This window comes from Arachis ipaensis, chromosome B1 (genome assembly GCF_059453495.1).
Source record: "Arachis ipaensis isolate K30076 ecotype BB chromosome B1, ASM5945349v1, whole genome shotgun sequence".
NCBI lineage: Eukaryota > Viridiplantae > Streptophyta > Magnoliopsida > Fabales > Fabaceae > Arachis > Arachis ipaensis.
The window spans coordinates 151,413,974-151,432,724 of record NC_142436.1 but is presented as its reverse complement, the minus strand read 5'-3'; the positions used below and the strand labels follow the sequence as shown (position 1 = coordinate 151,432,724).

At 33.7% G+C, this 18,751-nt stretch overlaps 1 protein-coding gene across 1 annotated transcript; it reads right to left on the bottom strand.

Annotated features, from left to right (window-relative positions):
* Positions 1-11,888: 11,888 nt before the first annotated feature.
* On the bottom strand, positions 11,889-17,924 carry LOC107642569 (plasma membrane ATPase 4). The gene is made up of 15 exons (XM_016345967.3): positions 17,609-17,924; positions 16,239-16,358; positions 15,903-16,139; positions 14,972-15,733; positions 14,744-14,866; positions 14,547-14,651; positions 14,145-14,454; positions 13,821-14,059; positions 13,694-13,726; positions 13,517-13,598; positions 13,252-13,412; positions 12,990-13,157; positions 12,721-12,903; positions 12,438-12,619; positions 11,889-12,302 (listed from the first exon to the last, which is right to left on the bottom strand). Exons 1-15 carry the CDS (start codon positions 17,654-17,656, stop codon positions 12,206-12,208), a joined length of 2,850 nt encoding a protein of 949 aa, XP_016201453.1. The 5' UTR covers positions 17,657-17,924; the 3' UTR covers positions 11,889-12,205.
* Positions 17,925-18,751: the final 827 nt, after the last annotated feature.

Below are 18,751 nucleotides of genomic sequence, written 5' to 3'. Positions count from 1 at the left end.
ATATATATATATATATAATAGTAATATTAAAATAATGCTAAAAGAAAAAAGCGAAGCAATGTGCAAATAAATAAAGAAGATAAAAAGAAAAGGACAAAGCAAAGCAATGATAATATAGAAGGATGTTACAGAACTAAAAGTAATAAATTTTGTTGATTTTTTAATATAATAATAATAATAATAATAATAATAGAAACTAGAACATTCAGTGATTATATATATGAATATTTTTTATATAAAAATGATAATTAAAAATTATTAAATAATAATTTAGTTAAATATATTAAATTATTTAAAATTTTTATTTATCGTCTTTATATAAAAATAATTTCATATCAGTCGAGTATATAAAAAATTAAACAGAAGAGAAAAATGAACGAAAGAAGCCATGCTTTTTAATATAAAAAATATTAAAAAATTATTAAAATTTATTTTTTATTATTAATTTTAAAAATATAAAATAGAATATATTATTAAATTATTAAATAAAAAAATTAAATTAATAATTAAAAATAATAACCAAAATTAAAATAATAAATCTTGATAGTCTTCAACATACAACAAAAAATGAGGTTATTCAATTCAAGTTATAATTAATTAAGGCAACAAGCTAATATAATTTGGTGGGTTTACGAGAACAGAAATACTACTAGCATCCCAGCCAAGCAATAATGATATTGCTCTTTCAAAAAAAAAAACTTAAACAATGTTACATATTTTATAAACGGAGCATTATTGAATATATTCCCTCTAAAGAAAATATAGCTAGACATGTGAGAAATGAAGAAATATCTTTTTCTATGGATGTAGCGTATAATATCCGTTAATGATGAGTGAGTGAGCAGTGAGAAAGGCAAAAGGAAAGAAAGACATATAGTGAGGGAAAAAAAGCACATGGAGTCACATGGCAGCTTTGCTTTTTCACAACTGCCCACAAAACAGAACGGACTCTCAGCATGTGCGCTACACTACAAACACACTCACTCACTCACTAAATGCTCCTCACATGACTCACTCTTCCTTCCTTCCCCTCATTTCAAATCAACCAGCTCATCCCTCTCTTTAAAGTTCTTTTACTTTCCATTATTCTCTTTATCTTATCCGTTTCTTTGCCTCATATCATTACACTTTCTTCCCTTTACCCGTTTACAATAATATTTATGTTACTAGTGTTTTCAATGGACAATCCTCACCAAATCAACCAACAATATATACATTTATTATATGTTACAAAATGTATATGGGACCAGCTACTAATTTGTCATAAAAATTGAAGATAAATATACATTTGGGTGAGACACAAAATCCAACATATCATTTGTCTGCATTCTTGTGAGATGATGATTACAAACTAAAGCAATGATGAAAAATCTTGGAGCGGTGTAAACAAAGTCAAAATCTTGTCTTCATTGAGAAAAGCGAAAACAAAACGTTTCATCATCATAATCAGGTAACTAACTTGATAGTAAGAAGAAGAATAAGAATATATAATACTTAAGCTAATCCACAAGCTAAGAAAAAGTGTGAGCTATGGGATTAGATTATTAGAAGTCTTCCGATTCTCTAATTTTAGAGGACCAATCCCGTACCACTGTCCCACCTCATGGATTCCAAGTCTATAGCAAAAATTAATGCCAACCACGTTTTTAATATGAATTATGATACATGTACACCAAAATCAACCATCAAAATTAATTATTAGTATTAAATATATATTAAAATATAAATATATATTAAAAATAAATTAAACTATACTTATATTTATACACAAATATATTGATGACTAATTTTAATGTACAAATAACATTTTTATTTCAATATTTACTTATTATAAATCTCACAATTAAAACATATTTTTATTTCTTGAAATATTTATTATTAGAAAAAAATCTAAGTGTTTCAAAAATATTATTATTTTAATAATTTAAAAAATATTAGATAACTATCGATTAGTCACTAATATCTAAAAATATAAAATAAAATATATTATTAAATTACTAAACTAAAGAAATTAAATTTACAGTTAAATGATAATCAAACAATAAACTTTTTTCTATTCGTTATACATATGATAACCTTTTTTTATTATTATTGAACACACAGTTCACATAGATTAGGGTTAGGGGTGGCAATATATACCCTACCCACGAGTACCTAACTTGATCCTATCCGGTTGGGTAGAGTTGCCAATCCGATCCGCAGTGGATATGATAGGATGCAGGTAGGATTTTCGTGCGAGTCGAATAGGGTACAGGTTGAGCCTCAACCCTATCTGACCAATCCATACCCTATATATGTATATGTCATATACTTATATAAAAATATGTTTTAAATAGATGTTGAATTAAAGACCTCTCACTAAATGTAAAAGATCCTTATTCATTAAAAGAAGATTATTAATTGATAATTTAATAAACTTTTTTTTACATAAAAGTCAGTTCTATTTTAAATTATCATCAAGTTATATAATAATGTTGCATCTTTTTTTGTAACCCACGGGTAGGGTCGGGTACTTGCGGGTTAAGAGCGGATAGGGTTATGATCGAGATATTCTCAACCCGTAGGTAGGATAGAGTTGAGTTTATATAAAAATCTCAACTCACGGATAGAATTAAGGTTGACTCCAAATCCTAACTTATTCTACTCATTGCCACCACTAATTAGGGTACTCTAGCAGGTAGCTTGTGACTCTCATGGTTTGTAGTAATAATATTCAGATTTGTATACTATAATGAAAAATCTATTTGAAACACATAGAATAGACATACATTATGATTGTACATTTACTTTTTGTTTCTTCTCGCAGTAGTGTGTAATAATTCATTAATTTGCACAGGATAGGGTCTCTTGTTATACAGAAATAGCCATGCATGTCAATATTGAAGGGCAAGCGTGCAATTATCATTGTCAGGTGTCGTCGATATTAATTGAATCTTGGACTTGGAGTATATTATGTATGGATCGGAATGAATAGTGTTAAAGAATACCAACAATGACTATTATTTTCATATTTTGAGGAAAATAGTTACAAGATACGATTGGATTTTGAGGGGCACCACATGGGGATTTTGGTTATTATGCAGTTGGATTTTGTAGTTTAGCTTAATTTGTTGGTGGTGTGACGTGTAACAGGGCCATGCATGACGTGGAAGCTACACATACACACATATAAGTCGCACCAATATTACCCCAAAAATATCGTCATTTCAATTTTTAATAGAAAAAGTTTAAAGAGCCAGCAACTTTGTTAAATTTTGATCAGCATGTAACCAGCAAAGAAAAATGAGTCATTAGATGAAATCTTACACTAATCTCATACCATTAAAATCATCATGGCTATTTGATGATTACAAACCATAAAAATTATTGTTCCCTAGCATCTCTCTTTTCAATATTATGTATATTTATTTTTAGAAAAATAAAAAAATATGCTTAAAGAAAAACGATAGGCATTCATTGTTCCACGGCCTTCACTATTTCTGCATCACAATTCAGATAGCTGTCCGTACGGATTCCAACTCTTCATTTTTGATATTTGAGTTTTGGTGGATGACATTTGAGAACGACAATCCCCAGGTTTTGCTTTGTCACACTAGCTGAGAATTTTTTATTTTTAATATGATGAAAGGAATGGTATATACCTGAGTTATGGGGGTGTATAGTGATTCACTAGTATATGGTGGTTGTCTAAGAGAAATCGGACCGTCCAATTAGAAGTATTGAAAATTCTGGGTCTGATTTGTGTGCTGACAAAAAACTCTGGGTCCGATTTGTGTACTGACAGAAAATTCTGGATCCGATTTGTACCTCTCTCTCCGTGCAATAAAATCGGACCCTTCGATTTATGTACTTTCTACAATTTTAAAAAACACCAAAAATTACAATGTTAAGATATATTACCATTCCTACTCTCATAACAAAAAAAATTAGCCCACTAGCTGATGCTCATATGATGATGAGAGGCCACAAAACCAGGTTTATTAATATATTTTGCTATGCTTACTTTTGATTTGGTATGTAATCAATGATTTCACAAGAACCTAATTATTTATATTCATGTGATTATACATACATGCTGTATATTTTGGGTGAGAAATATCAAATAATCATTAAAATTTATTATTTTTTATTATTAATTAGTTATTAATATTAAAAATTATAGAACAAAATATATTATTTGATTATTAAATAAAAAAATTAAATTCTGATAGATTTTAACATTTCTCATTTTGTGTTGCATCACGAAAACATGCTTGATTGCTTGCTTGTCAAAAGTCAAAACTATAGTCAAAATTGTTCATAAATCATAAATGATATCACATGTTGAGTTTGATCTTTGCTCCTTGGCAAAGTTCAACCAAAACGTTGAATCTTATTTCTCTCTCATCGATATTACAGATAATTTGATCTATTCAGTTCAACAACGAAGTGGGTGTTTTTTTAAAGATTATTTTAAAAAAATATTATTCATATATAAATATTCTTAATATACCTATATAAAAATATAGTTGTTTTTATAATTAATTGTTAAATATTTATTAATTGTATGTTAAAAAAAATATTGACATGAACTTAGTCATCATTCTCTTATTTTAATAACATATTATGATTTATATTTTTGTATAAATATTTACTATAGATATAATTAATTTATCTGTAATTTTACTTTTAAATTTGAAATAAAATGTGTAATAGAGAGCACAATATTATATGCCAATTGTTTTTTTAATGAGATTAGTACAATACCAGGTTGTCGATAAATTTTTATTAGTTTTTTTATATAAAGTTTATTATAAATTTGACATGTTACTATTATAGTAATATATGTTATTCTTTTTTAGGTTTTTTTCTTTATAGTTCAAGAATATTATGAGGATGATAGTTTGAAAAGTTATTATTAAAGAATATTATTTTCAATTTAACATACCAAATTAAAATATAAATCAATATATCGCACCAGTTTAATGTTAGAAAATTATTTTAATTTCTTAATTTGTTTGTGGGTAATACATATATTAATTATAATAATAAATTATGATAATTCAAATTAAATGACTTATATAATGGTGATCTCATTTGTTGTTATAAATGCTAAATTGAATAAGTCATTATTACTTTTGATTTTGAATTAAATGAGAATAAAACCAAATATTATCTTTTGTTCTTTAGATAAGGATTAATCTCTACATACAAGTGTTTTGCATTTACAAGCTTTACAAGTCTGAACGAAACCCATCCATAAAACGCGCTGCTTATGTTACGTGCCTTTTTAACAGAATTTTAAATCAATTCAAATCAATTAATGCGCAAATATATAACTTCCATTTTTCAAAAGATTTCGTTTCTTTTTTTGAGTTTCTTGCCAAATTTGTTGGATCTCCTTCGTGCGTTCTCTCTTTGCTTCGTTTTTTTTTTCGATTTTCATGGTTTCTAAAATCAAGCTTTGAAATTGTTTTGAAGATAATGGAACTTCAGAAATACACCCAAATGATTACATAAATATACCCAAACGGTTATAGAAATATACCTAAACGGTTACAGAAATGATTACAGAAATACACCTAAACGGTTACAGAAATACACCCAAAAGATTACAGAAATACACCCAAATGATTTAAGAAATAAACCCAAAACAAGGGGAGACAGTATATTTCTTCTTGAAATCTTTTAATGTTTTACTGGTTAAGGATGAGACACATGGCAGAGACAATAATCTAGAAGAAAAACCTAGAAGAACAGTAAAACAGTACCTTGAATAATGTTTCTTCCTTTTTTCTGATAAATTTTTATGGAGATTTGTATCTTTTCTTCTTAATTTCTTCTACTCTTCGCGAGGAGTTGGAACGTTTCTGCAGAATCGTAGTAATTTGTTTCGAATGTCCCTTGAATCTTGATGGTTTGCGTTTTGATTGAGGAAGAAGAGGAAGAGTGAACGTGTTGTGGAAGGGGCGCGTGGACTTGGAGCAACTTGTATAGCTTGTAAGCCAAAAATACTTGTATGTGTAGCAGGCCTTGGATTTTAGATATATTATCTTTTGGACTTTAGATACTATTTTATTTGGGTTTTAGGGTTTAATGGATGCCATGCTTAAATATAAATAGGCCTTCAAGGTTTCGGTCTCCAATATACCAAAGCCGCCTTTTGTTACTCTTTCCCCATCAATAGAGTTGCAATTCAGCCGCCTAAAGATACAGAAGCCTTTGGTTGATGAAGATCGAAAGAATCACAAGATCCAAATCCTTTCATCAATTTTTGACTTTTATAAATAAAGGTACGGTTTCGCATTATGATATATTTTTGGTGATTCAATATGAATAATATAGGTAATAAAATAATTTATTCTAACAAGTGATATCAGAATCATTCATAATTTGGGCACCGAAAATATTTAATTTTATTATTATTTTATTCGGTACATGTTAATATTGCGTAGCTTACGTTAACATTATCGCACCGCAAAATTATATATATTATGGATGAACACTATTCTTCTACGATCCTCACAATTATTGTTGCACTTATATAATATATACGGTTGTGGATGTTGTTTGGGTTATAGTGCTCTTATATACATTCTGACATGACCATTTACATACATATATTATTGATCCTTTGGATATATATATATATTTTGTTGCGTGCTTATAATGTAAGCGAAGCATATTTTGGTTAATTTTTCTTTATATATAGAATGATGTTTATAAATTAATGATTTATATACGGTTTTCATCTTTTGTTAAATCAATTGAGTATTATTGAATTATAATTTTTTTAAATTTAATTGTGTGTGTCATTAATTTGGTATAAAATTAATTGATTATCTTTTTAGGATATAAGGATTAATATGTATATGTCATTTATATAAATATTAATTGATCCAAAAGGAGATTTATATTTGGCCAAATTATATGTATATATTAATAATAAAAAAAATTGAGTAATAGAAGATAATACTCATTAATTTCAATGGATCAAGATTTTTTGGCACATGAGTTATAATCATGTTTTTTTTAAGGTCTGAAAAGATACTATTAAGATTTAATTTTTTTTTAGATTTAAATATTTTTTTATTGTTACATAAGAAAATCAGTAACAATTTAAATTATTATACTCACTTATTTTATAAAGATTTGGTTTTTAGTATAAATTGATTGAGCATTATGCTGTCAAAGTAGCATCTTTTGTGAAAATTGATTTATTTAAAATATTAGGAATATGGTGATATGGAATTCATGCAAATATTGATCAGCCCAAAGAAAGGCCTATATTTGACCGAATTACATACACATATTGATGGTAAATAAATATTTCGGTAACTAATTAAGAATAAAGTAATGCTTGTTATTTATGCGGACAATAATCAGTCCAAAGGAAGTTTATTGTTTGGCCAAATAATAAGCATTTTACACTTTTGTTTATTTTTTATTAATTATGCGGTCAATAATCGGCCAAAGGAAGAAGGTTATTGTTTGGCCAATTAATAGAAAATATATGCGGTAATAAATAGGTTGCGAAGTTTAAGTCTCCATGTGCGCATTAAGTTGGTCCAAAGAAAGGTTTAATGTGTGATAGGAATTTTGACAATATTTGATTACTGCAATGAGAGTATCACTTACATTTAATTTTTTTATCCAAAGATTGAAAATTAATGTTGTTCTAGATATCTCAATATGAATTTTTCTCACTATTTAATTAATGTTTACTGCATGTTCTTTTTGTTCTAATCCAGAAACTATGACTTTAGCTACCAATATTTCTGCACAAATTAGCAGTATTCCTATGCTGAATGGTTCAAACTTTAAAGTTTGGAAGGATACCGTGGAGATTGTCTTCGGTTGTATGGATCTAGATATAGCTCTTCGAGAGGATAAACCCACTTCCACTCCGGAAAACCTTAATGAGGTTAAAATAGAGAAGTGGGAGAGATCCAATCAAATGAGTATTATGATCATGAAACACTCAATTCCTGAGGCATTTCGGGGCTTAATTACTGAGGATAAAGATGCCAAACAGTTCCTAAAGGATGTTGAAAAATTCTTTACTAAGAATGAAAAGGCAGAGACAAGTAGCTTTTTTAGCAAACTAGTCTCCATGAGGTATAAAGGTAAAGGGAACATAAGGGAGTACATTATGAAAAAGTCTCATCTTACTTCAAAATTGAAAGCACTAAAATTAGAGTTGTCTGAAGACTTACTCGTGCATTTCATTTTGATCTCCCTTCCTGCACACTTTGGGCAATTCAAAGTGAGTTATAACATTCTGAAGGACACTTGGTCCTTAAATGAGCTTATATCTCACTGTGTGCAAGAAGAAGAGAGGCTACAGCAAGATAAAAGTGAAAGTGCTCACATGGCCTCATCTCCTCAGTATAAAAGAAAGCGTGATACTACTGCGAATGTGCCTTCTCAGCAAAAAAAAGATAAGAAACAGGATAAAGTTTCAACTTGTTTCTTCTATAAGAAGGTGGGACACATGAAGAAGGATTGTACCAAATATGCCACCTGACGTGTAAAGAATGGTATAATTCTTACTTTCGTTTGTTCTGAGGCTAGTTTAAGTTATGCACCTGTTGATACTTGGTGGGTAGATTCTGTTTCTACTACTCATGTAAGTGTTACTATGCAAAGTTGCCTGTGGAGCAGACCGCCAAGTGATGCTGAAAGATACATCTATGTGGCAGACGGCAATATAGTTGCAGTCGAAGTTATAGGAACCTTTAGATTATGTTCCACGAGTGAATTTTACTTGGATTTATTAGAGACATTTTATGTACCTTCATTTAGACGGAATTTGGTTTTTGTTTCTCGTTTGGACAAATCAGGTTATTTTTGTTCATTCGGAGACAATAAAGTCAGTGTCTTCTATAATTCGAATAATATTTGCTCTGGTCATTTGGTGGATAATCTATATAGGCTTGACTTAAATTCTTATAATAATGAAGTACTGCAAACGGGTACAAAACAAAAACTAAATGAGAATTCGGCATCATTATGGCACAAATGCCTAGGTCACATCTCTAAACAGAGAATTCAGAGCCTCGTGTCGGATGAAATTTTTGGACCCCTAAATTTGGCGGACTTTGAAGTCTACATTGAGTGCATAAAGGGAAAAAGGACAAACGAAAGAAAATTAGGTGCCGATAGAGCTAAAGATGTCTTAGAACTAATACATACCGATATATGTGACCCATTCTTTACTGTCTCTTGGAATGGACAACGGTACTTTTTTACGTTCATAGATGATTACTCTCGTTACGGGTATCTATATTTAATTCATGAAAAGTCTCAAGTCTTGGATGTTTTCAAGTCTTTCAAAGCTGAAGTTGAACTTCAACTTGGAAAGAAAATTAAAGTTGTCAAATTTGATCGTGGTGGTGAATACTACGAAAGATATGATGGTTCAGGTGAGCAACGTCCCGGGCCTTTTGCTCTTTTCCTAGAGGAGTGTGGTATTGTTCCGCAATATACCATGCCAGGCAAACCTAGCATGAATGGTGTTGCAGAGCGAAGGAACCGAACTCTTAAGGACATGGTGAGAAGTATGATTAGTCATTTTTTCTTGCCTGAGTCACTCTGGGGATAAGCCTTAAAGACCGCAATGTACATCCTTAATAGGGTGCCAAGCAAAGTAGTTAACAAAACCCCATATGAAATTTGGACTGGAAAAAGGCAAAGTATAAAGCATTTGCATATTTGGGGATGTCTAGCGGAGGCGCGACCTTATAGGCCGCATGAAAGAAAATTGGACTCAAGAAAAATTAGTTGCTACTTTGTTGGTTACGTCGAGCGTTCACGGGGTACAAGTTTTACAATCCTGCATCAAGGTCTATTTTTGAACGAGAAATGCGAGATTTCTTGAGGATGTTGAGTTTGGGGGGAAGGAAATATTAGAAATGTTGCTTTTGATGAGGATTCTATAACTGACAATGATCAGGACCTTGTACCTATTATTGTTTAAGATGCAGTTATAGTACAAGAGTACAATGAGAATCCTACTGTAGATCTAGTTACAGTACAAGAGAACAATAAGAATATTGTTGTTACTTAAGATACTGCTACAGTACCAGAAAATAATAAGAATCCTCCTCAACCCCAATCCATACAGCAAGCTCAACAACCTCAAGAAGTGTCATTAAGGAGATCCAATAGAGAAAGGAGAAAATTCATCTATGGTCTCAAACAAGCTTCCCGTCAATGGTATCACAAGTTCATCAAGTCATTACCTCATGGTTTTGAGGTAAATATCATAGATGAGTGTGTATATCGCAAGTTCAGTGGGAATAAATACATCTTTTTGGTCTTACATGTTGATGACGTTCTACTTGTCAGTAACGATATAGGCTTATTGCATGAAACTAAGAAATTTCTATCGAACAAATCCGAAATGAAAGATTTTGGTGATATCTCTTTTATATGTACACTCATAGGGAGGGAATGGACAAGCCAACATGTGATGAAAAATCAGCAGCAGCTAAACATGAAGCAACAACAAAGTGGGTGATTGAGCTTGAGCAATTGACAGTTAAAATTTCAAGAAAAGCACATCGCTCTAGCAGCAAAACAGCATTAACAATCCAAGTTGCAGCAACAAACAGTACAAAGAACATGTAATTTACTCAGTCAACACTCTTTCCAATGAATTCAACAGTCAATTATAGGTAGAGAGTGTAGATCAAATAATCAAGTCTCACGGAATCAAAATTGAAGTTCAATATGCATTAAGAAACTAACTAATAATCCTAACAATGAGAATTTACACAGCAGCAATGTAAAACATCAGTCTCAGCAATTTCCATTAACCAACCCTAATCCTAACAACTCAAGAACAATTGAACAAACTAAATATAATGAACTACAAACAATGATTGCACAGACAACAGCATTAAGCAAGCAAGACCTAATCCACTATCCACGCCAGATTCTCTAACAACCTAATGTAACTAACTAATCTAACATAATTGAAATTAGCTAAACAAAACTAACTAAACAATATTAATTAACTAATTGCAATAACAGAGTGAATTAAACAAAGAGAAATAAGACATGGGAAGCACGGGGGTGGTAATGAGAGAGAGAGAGGAAATGATGGTTGGGCCCTAGTAGTGCGCCGGTAGAGAGGCGGCGGCGCGGCGGTAGTGGGTCGCCGAGAAGGTTGTCGTGGACGAACGGTGGGTGGAAGGAGAGTGAGAAGAGAGAGAGACTAATGGGAGTAAGGGAGTGAGAAAGAAAAGAAGACGCGAAAAGAGAGGAAGGAGGAGGTCGCCGACGTTGATGGTGGCTGACAGAGGCGCAGCGGTGATCGAAGCAAGGGCTGAGGAAGAAGAATGAAAGGAAAAAAAGGACGAAGGAAGAAGAAAATGGCAGAAAAATTTGAAAGATTGGGGGAGGTTACCAAACGGCGTCGTTTTCGTTGCAGGGACTTATATGTCCTGTTTCGAATTAATCCCTGCCACGTGGCCTCCATGACGGCGAGGTCAGCGTCACTTCTGCCAGGTCAGACTTTTCCATCCAGTCCAAACGCCTAAACTCAACGGAAGAATTGAAATGTCCACGTTTTTTGGGGTGAGGGACTTAAATATATTTTTTTTGTTGAGAACGAAAATATCCACACAAAAAAAAAGTCAAGAATCTATTTGTCCTTTACTCTTAATTTATTATTATTATTGTAACACATGACTCTTCTTAAAGAGCGGTAGCATGGTTTGGTACCCTCGTCCTTTTCAGAAGTAGTTATTCACTAATCAGATTTTATATTTTGATTTAGTCTGAATTCAGATGATTTCTTTTGATAGGAAAGAAGTAAGAAATTAAAGCGAGACTGAACAAATGAATTTTGCATGATGGTGGATGGATGGATAGGAGCTAAGAATAACAGTTATTCTCCAATATGAAGAAAAAGAATCCCAATATTGACACATTTATGATTTCTCTTGTAATAGCCACCTAAATACGACATACAGTTGAAGCGAACAACAGGTAATTGACCAAAAGCACCCTAAACCATATGAAATCAAGGACTGAATCTAAAACTACTTTGCCCTTGTCATCGAATAAAAAAAGAAGACAAATAAAAACACCCGCCCCATTTCAGATTAAAAAGGTAAACAACAGTAACCATTTAAAAAAAAAAGTTACGTCTTCTTCTCTTCTCTTTGTTGTAGGTATGCCATTGAATTGAACTCTATCTACAATTTTGGAGTGTTGTTCAGACAGTGTAGTGCTGTTGGATTGTATCAATGTCCAAACCTTTTAGCTTCACCACTGACTCAACATGTCCCTTTAGTGTGTGAAGCTCACGAAGCCTGTAAAACATAGGTGAAATTATAAAGAAAATTTTCATGTATTTGTATGCAAACAAAAACCAAAATGAAACAAGCATTAAACGTGCCTCATGAGTATGCATGCAAAAGTATTCAGTAAAGGGTGAGGTTGCTAACCTTGCAACTTCGGCTCTTCTCTTGGCTTGCTCGGCAATCTCGGAGAGTTCCCTATAACTATTCTTCTCATTGAAGATGCCGGAAGTATCCGGTGGTTGAAGACCATGCAGAGTCCTCTGAGCAAGAGCCCACTGAGCTTCCCTCTCTTCCTTACCGTAGTCTTTCTTGGTGGTGAAGGCAGTCTGCCATGCACATTTTTTAGACAAGAGTTCAAAATCTACTCTTGGAAATTCTCATTTCAACATTGCACAAAGAGGAATAACTGAATGAGCAAAGAAAATACCTTGTTTTCTAGCAGATTTACCCAAGCCTTGCCGCTCAAGATGTAGCGGATGGCGAACTTCATGAAGTCCAGAGGAATATAGAAGACAACACTGTAGAGCCAGATGACTCCAGCCCAACCCCAACCAATTCCTTTCACCTTTGCAAATCCCCAATCCGCATATACTGCTATGATTGTAGCAATCTGCAAAGACAATATGCAACAAGCTAGAAATGTTATTCCCTAGAAAGAAACTAGTTACATTCTATTTGGATCAGCATCACACTTACCAGCTGAGCAATAATAAAAGCAGAGACCAATAACAATCCGGGGCGTTCAACGAAAGACCAGCTGCGCGAACGAGTTACAAAGATCAAAGCCTGGCTAACAATACTGACTTGTAGATACAGAGCAGACATAATTTCATCATGACTAAGGTGTCTAACTCCAAATTTGTCCTGAAAAATATAATCATGGGGGCTATAAGTTTGGTTCGAAATAGAACTCTAACAAGATAAATGCTGGAATATATGGCAGTTATATATTTCTTACAGGGAAGAAGCTAGTTTCTTTCATTGCCCAGAAGAATATGACAGTCATCAATGCCAAGTAACTTCCAAGAACAGTCCCAGTGGCGAATATTTCTTGCAGTTTCCAGCTGTCAGGCAAGGGAGATGGTTTCACACGATCCTTCGAAATTGTCATTATTGTTCCTAATAGTATGAAAATGAATATGTTTAGATCTCCAGTGTCAATAAGCATAGGCATTAATAGAATTCAAGTCTATTTCGAAAGGAATATCTAGTTGAAGCCTTACCATCATTTAGAATGGCAATGATCAAAACCATGAAAGGCGAGAAGTCAAACTTCCAGATAAGTGCAATGAGCATGAAGCCAAACTGCATTCAGAAAATAAGAGAACCGAAATTGATTAATATTCATTCAATCCTTTTCATATGAAATACATATGGTAATAACATTACTATCCACTTACCACTATACGGATGGTGATAGATACTGCATAGATCTGAAATGCAAAGAAAACAAAACAAATTAAATCAATTTATATAAAGCAAGAGCAAAGGAGATTATGTTAATTAAGAAATAAGAGAGCAACCAACCGTATAGTTCTTCATTCTTTGGAAAATAGCTCTGCTGGTTAAGACTGCACTAACAATAACACTCAATCCTGGTTCAGTCAAGACAATATCAGAAGCACTTCTTGCAGCATCAGTGGCATCAGCAACAGCAATTCCAATATCAGCCTTCTTCAAAGCAGGAGCATCATTGACACCATCTCCGGTCATTCCACAAATGTGTTTCCTCTCTTGTAACTTCTTGACAATTTCATATTTGTGCTCTGTATGTATATAGATAGGAGTTGATAAGTACATATCTCAAAAAGAAGGAAATGGAAAATTTTAACGAAATGGTAAAGTGTGAACCTGGAAATACTCCAGCAAATCCATCAGCCTTCTCAATCAGCTCTTCCACTGGAAGTGCAGCAATACTTGCATCCTTGTCTTGACCAAGTAAGGAAGCAGACGGATACATATTTGTTCCCATCCCAAGCCTCCGGCCGGTCTCCTTAGCAATGGCAAGTTGATCACCAGTAATCATCTTGACATTTACCCCGAGGTTAAGAGCTTGTCGGATAGTCTCAGCACTATCATGTCTTGGGGGATCAAACAATGGCAACAAACCAACAAACTGCCATGGACCACCGGCACTTTCCTTTGTTCTCTCTGGGACTTCCTGCAGAAGTAGCACCAAGGGGATTAGCAAAAGAGAATGCAAAACCTCAGAACCTACTTAAAATTAAACATGAAGATCATATATGGCCTAACCTGTCTAGCAACAGCGAGCGAACGAAGCCCTCTGTCTGCAAACTTGTCAATAATAGCATGGCACCTTTTCTTAGCATCTTCCCTAAGGTTACACAAGGCAATGATCTGTATACCAAGAAAATTAGATCAGCATCAATGGAGCTACTGCCTACTAGTAATAATTGACAAATCTCCATAAGTGTGAACAATGAGATTACCTGCTCAGGAGCACCTTTGCTCGCCCTGTGCCAATTTCCATCAGAATCGATGTAAGTCAAAGCTGTTCTCTTGTCAACTGGATTGAATGGCAAGAAATGCACCTCTCTTATCCCAGCCCTTGCCTGCAGAAGGAATATATTTGTTAAAATATTATATAAGCATTGACATCAACATTTTCTTTCTAACAAGGAACTCAATGGTATTGGTACCAGTCACAACTCACAAACCTCTTTTGGGTCAGCAAGCATTCCAACAATGGCAGCATCTATTGCATCCTGATTTTCAGTCCTGGAAGCCCTTGCAGCAAGAAGGATAACATGTTCCTTGTCCACACCCTTTGCAAAAACCTCAATCAAGTTCCTGTCAACGCTCAGCTTGTTCAGGGTGAGTGTCCCAGTCTTGTCACTGCAGAGGACATCCATGCCGGCCATTTCTTCAATGGCAGTCATACGCTTGGTGATAGCACCCTGCTGAGAGAGCCTGTGAGAGCCAATGGCCATTGTGACAGACAACACAGTTGGCATAGCAATGGGGATTCCACCAATCAAGAGGACCAACAGGTTGTCAATTCCATCTCTATATTTGCGATGCTGAATAGGGTACATGACTATGATCTCAGCCAACATACCAACAGCAATGGAACATATGCAGAAGTTTCCAATTGCTGTGAGAACCTTCTGGAAGTGTCCAACTTGGTTGGTGCTATCCACGAGGTGTGCCGCCTTGCCAAAGAATGTGTGGACACCAGTTGCAATGACGACGGCTTCAATTTCACCTTGTTTACAAGTTGAGCCAGAGAAAACCTCATCCCCTGGATTCTTGGTGACCGGAAGGGACTCTCCGGTAAGAGCGGATTGATCGATCTTTAAAGGATCACCCTCAAGAAGACGAGCATCAGCAGGAACGATATCACCTAGTTTGATGCTAATGATGTCTCCAGGGACCAGAATTGCCGCTTCTTCCTCACACCATTTTCCATCTCTAAGGACCTGCAACCACATTGCATTTAGAGTTCATAATCATTTATATTTATTTTTCAACAATTGAGATGTAAAAGCTCTCCTTTTCATGAGTATGGTTAGTTTAAATAGACACATTAACTAAACGTATCTCTCGGAGTACAAATTCAATAAGCATGAAAGTATTTGAATTGATTACCTTAGTCTTGGGAGCAAGTCCAGCCATAAGAGCAGCAGCAGCATTTCCAGCATTGTTTTCTTCAATGAAACTGATGGTGGAGTTAATAAACAACAAGCAAATGATACCAACGAAATCTTGCCAATCCGGAGGCTTGCTTTCACCATTTGCAAGTACAATAGCCATGATAGCTGCAGCTTCCATGACCCATGACAGGGGATTCCACATGAACCCAAGAAACTTGAGGAGTTTGCTTTCCTACATACAACATTGAAATTTGCTTCCATCAGCAAATGCACTTAGCAACTGTGTGTTAGAAAAGTATTACTTTAGGCAAATGTATCATAAGGAAGGAACCTTCTTCTCTTCTAGCTTGTTTGGGCCAAATATTTGAAGCCGATTGGCTCCTTCGTCCGATGACAAACCTTCTCTCGAACATTTCAGTTGCTGGAACACTTCCTCAATAGGAATACGCTCCTGTAATGATTATAAGCGAACAAGTGATGTTATAAAATTGGATTGGATTCCTTAAACAGATACCCTGCATCTGCATGTCCCCCTCCTCAACAAATAATGCTACATTCTTAGTCACTTCAAGATTCATGATTATACAAGCATAATTGCATACTCTAGTTTTTAATATACATGCATAACATGATAGCTTTAAGCTTTCTATTTACTTATATCAACCCTTACTTATTGGTACATAGGCATGTGTCAGTGTGTCACGTTTTAATGATAATGAATAAGATGTGAATAGATGAGAAAATGTATTTGGCTGTGAAGACGGTGTTATGAACGAAGAATTGAAAGCGTTGACTATAGAGCACCCTAAACTATTACTGTGTCAGTGTCAGACGAGACAGAGCAACCGTCCCTGGCCTCCACGTGAAAAAGTGCCTCCAACAGCTTGCACCACTAAGGACCTGTTTGGTTTACATTTTACTTCACCACACCTTGAATCAATTACCCTATTCCCTAGATCTCACGAATAATTAACACAGTCCATAATTAACCCACTAGTACGAATTTAATATATTGAGAATTAAGAGAATTGTATAATATAGGAGTTTTAAAGGGCAAAGTGGAGAAATAAAAAATAACGGGAAAATTAGTGAATAAAATAAATAAATAAATAAATATAGAAAAAGCTGTGGTCCCTGACTGGGACTGAGGGGCGTTAAATAAAAAGAGTTAATAATAAAGATGGTGGGAGGGGCGGCCAGACATGAGGAAAAGGTGAAAGTACCACGGAAAAGTACTTTTAAAATTCCTGAAAACCAAACAAGGCGCAGACACAGAAAGAGACAGACGAAAAATAATCTTCACAGCTTGGACGAATGAGAAAATTTGATTCGTATTCAAAACCGTATACTTTCTGTCCCCTCATCGATCCAAACAAAAGGAAAGAGCATACAACTACTCCATCTATCTCTACGGTTATGGACTCTTGCTTTTGGAATCAACGCTCGCTTAGCTTTCACACCGTATGTATGTATGTATGTATGCATTTGCCTACGACCTACGTACGTCAGCTCTACAACTCTTATACGGATGCAGATCGGAGCGAGGAAAATAATAATCGTTAAGAAATCTCAAGTTCTCAGAGACTTGCGTTGAAACTTGAAATTTTCAAAAGCACATAGCAGTAACAGAATTTGCAGAGAAAAAGAAAATGCAGAAAACAAAAGGAGAGAGTATGTGAAGGAAAGAATATATGAATATACCAAATCAACAGTCTCGTTCTTGATCTCCTCTAGGGTGATTGCCGCCATTGAAGGAAGGAATTGGAGGAAGCAAAATTAAAGGAGGATTGTGAGCTAACCCAGAATGCAAAGGTCTTTATATATATACGCTGGTGAGTGGTGAGTGGCGAATGCAAATTGCGAATGCGAAGCCCAACGGGTGTGTGTTTCTCTCTCCTCTATACCGGTGACTTGTCGGTTGCGGCTTCCTGGTTGACGCTGATGGGGTCCACACCTTTTGACTCTCTTGTAGTTCATTACCTCACATGAGTTGTGAGTTGTGACTTCAGGTCACTAGGGTTTTTCTTAGTTATAACTTGTACTACTTGTATTCGTATTTCTTATTTAGACTTTTTTTTTTTTTGTATTTCAGTTTTTCTCTTCTCAAAAAGGAAAAATCTTTTTAGAACAAAATTAAATGTTTATATAGTTTATTTTTACTGCTTTCTCCCCCGAATAATTATAGGATGATTGTAATTTTATATTCTACATTTATGTCCTGGGATTTGTTACTATATATTAATATATAATCAATTTACCATATTATCATTATTATCTTATCATAATTGAATGTTGAAAAGTTTTAAAATTCTTGTGAATCTCACGAAATAAATGAAAATATCTATGAGATTTTAAAACTATATTTCTACAATATTAATACAATCACTCTTTAGTCTACTATTTTTAAGGATAAGATTTTATTAGATTTTTTTATTAAATTTTAAGATACTAATATTATACTTGAAGAAAAAAAACTAATGCAAATTATATATGTCATATATTTCTAACATTTTAACTAGATTTGATCTCTTTTCATTTTATACATTATTTATGTTTTGATTCATTTTAAAATTTTAGATGTGAATATATTATGCATATCGGTGGACAAAATAAGCGGGACAAACAAATCTGAAAACACGCTAACAGGTAGAGAACCTCGAAGCCTCCCTCATTCTTTTTCATTTTTTTGTTCATGAAAATTATATTTTGATTATTATGAGGGAAAAAAAAAAGGAAAAAGACTTTAAGTACGTGAGCCCCACAATAATATGATTAAAAAAGAACGTTAAAAGCAATATCAATAGGAATAGGAATGGGATTTAGGAACTTTGGGCTGAGAATTCA

What these genes read in the sequence shown, in the direction of transcription:
- LOC107642569 (XM_016345967.3), bottom strand. Translation starts at nt 17,656, where the DNA reads ATGGCGGCAATCACCCTAGAGGAGATCAAGAACGAGACTGTTGATTTG. An exon ending in AGAACGAGACTGTTGATTTG is followed by an intron (nt 16,359 to 17,608) that starts GTATATTCATAT and finishes TAATCATTACAG; the next exon opens with GAGCGTATTCCTATTGAGGA. An exon ending in GACTTGCTCCCAAGACTAAG is followed by an intron (nt 15,734 to 15,902) that starts GTAATCAATTCA and finishes ATGTGGTTGCAG; the next exon opens with GTCCTTAGAGATGGAAAATG.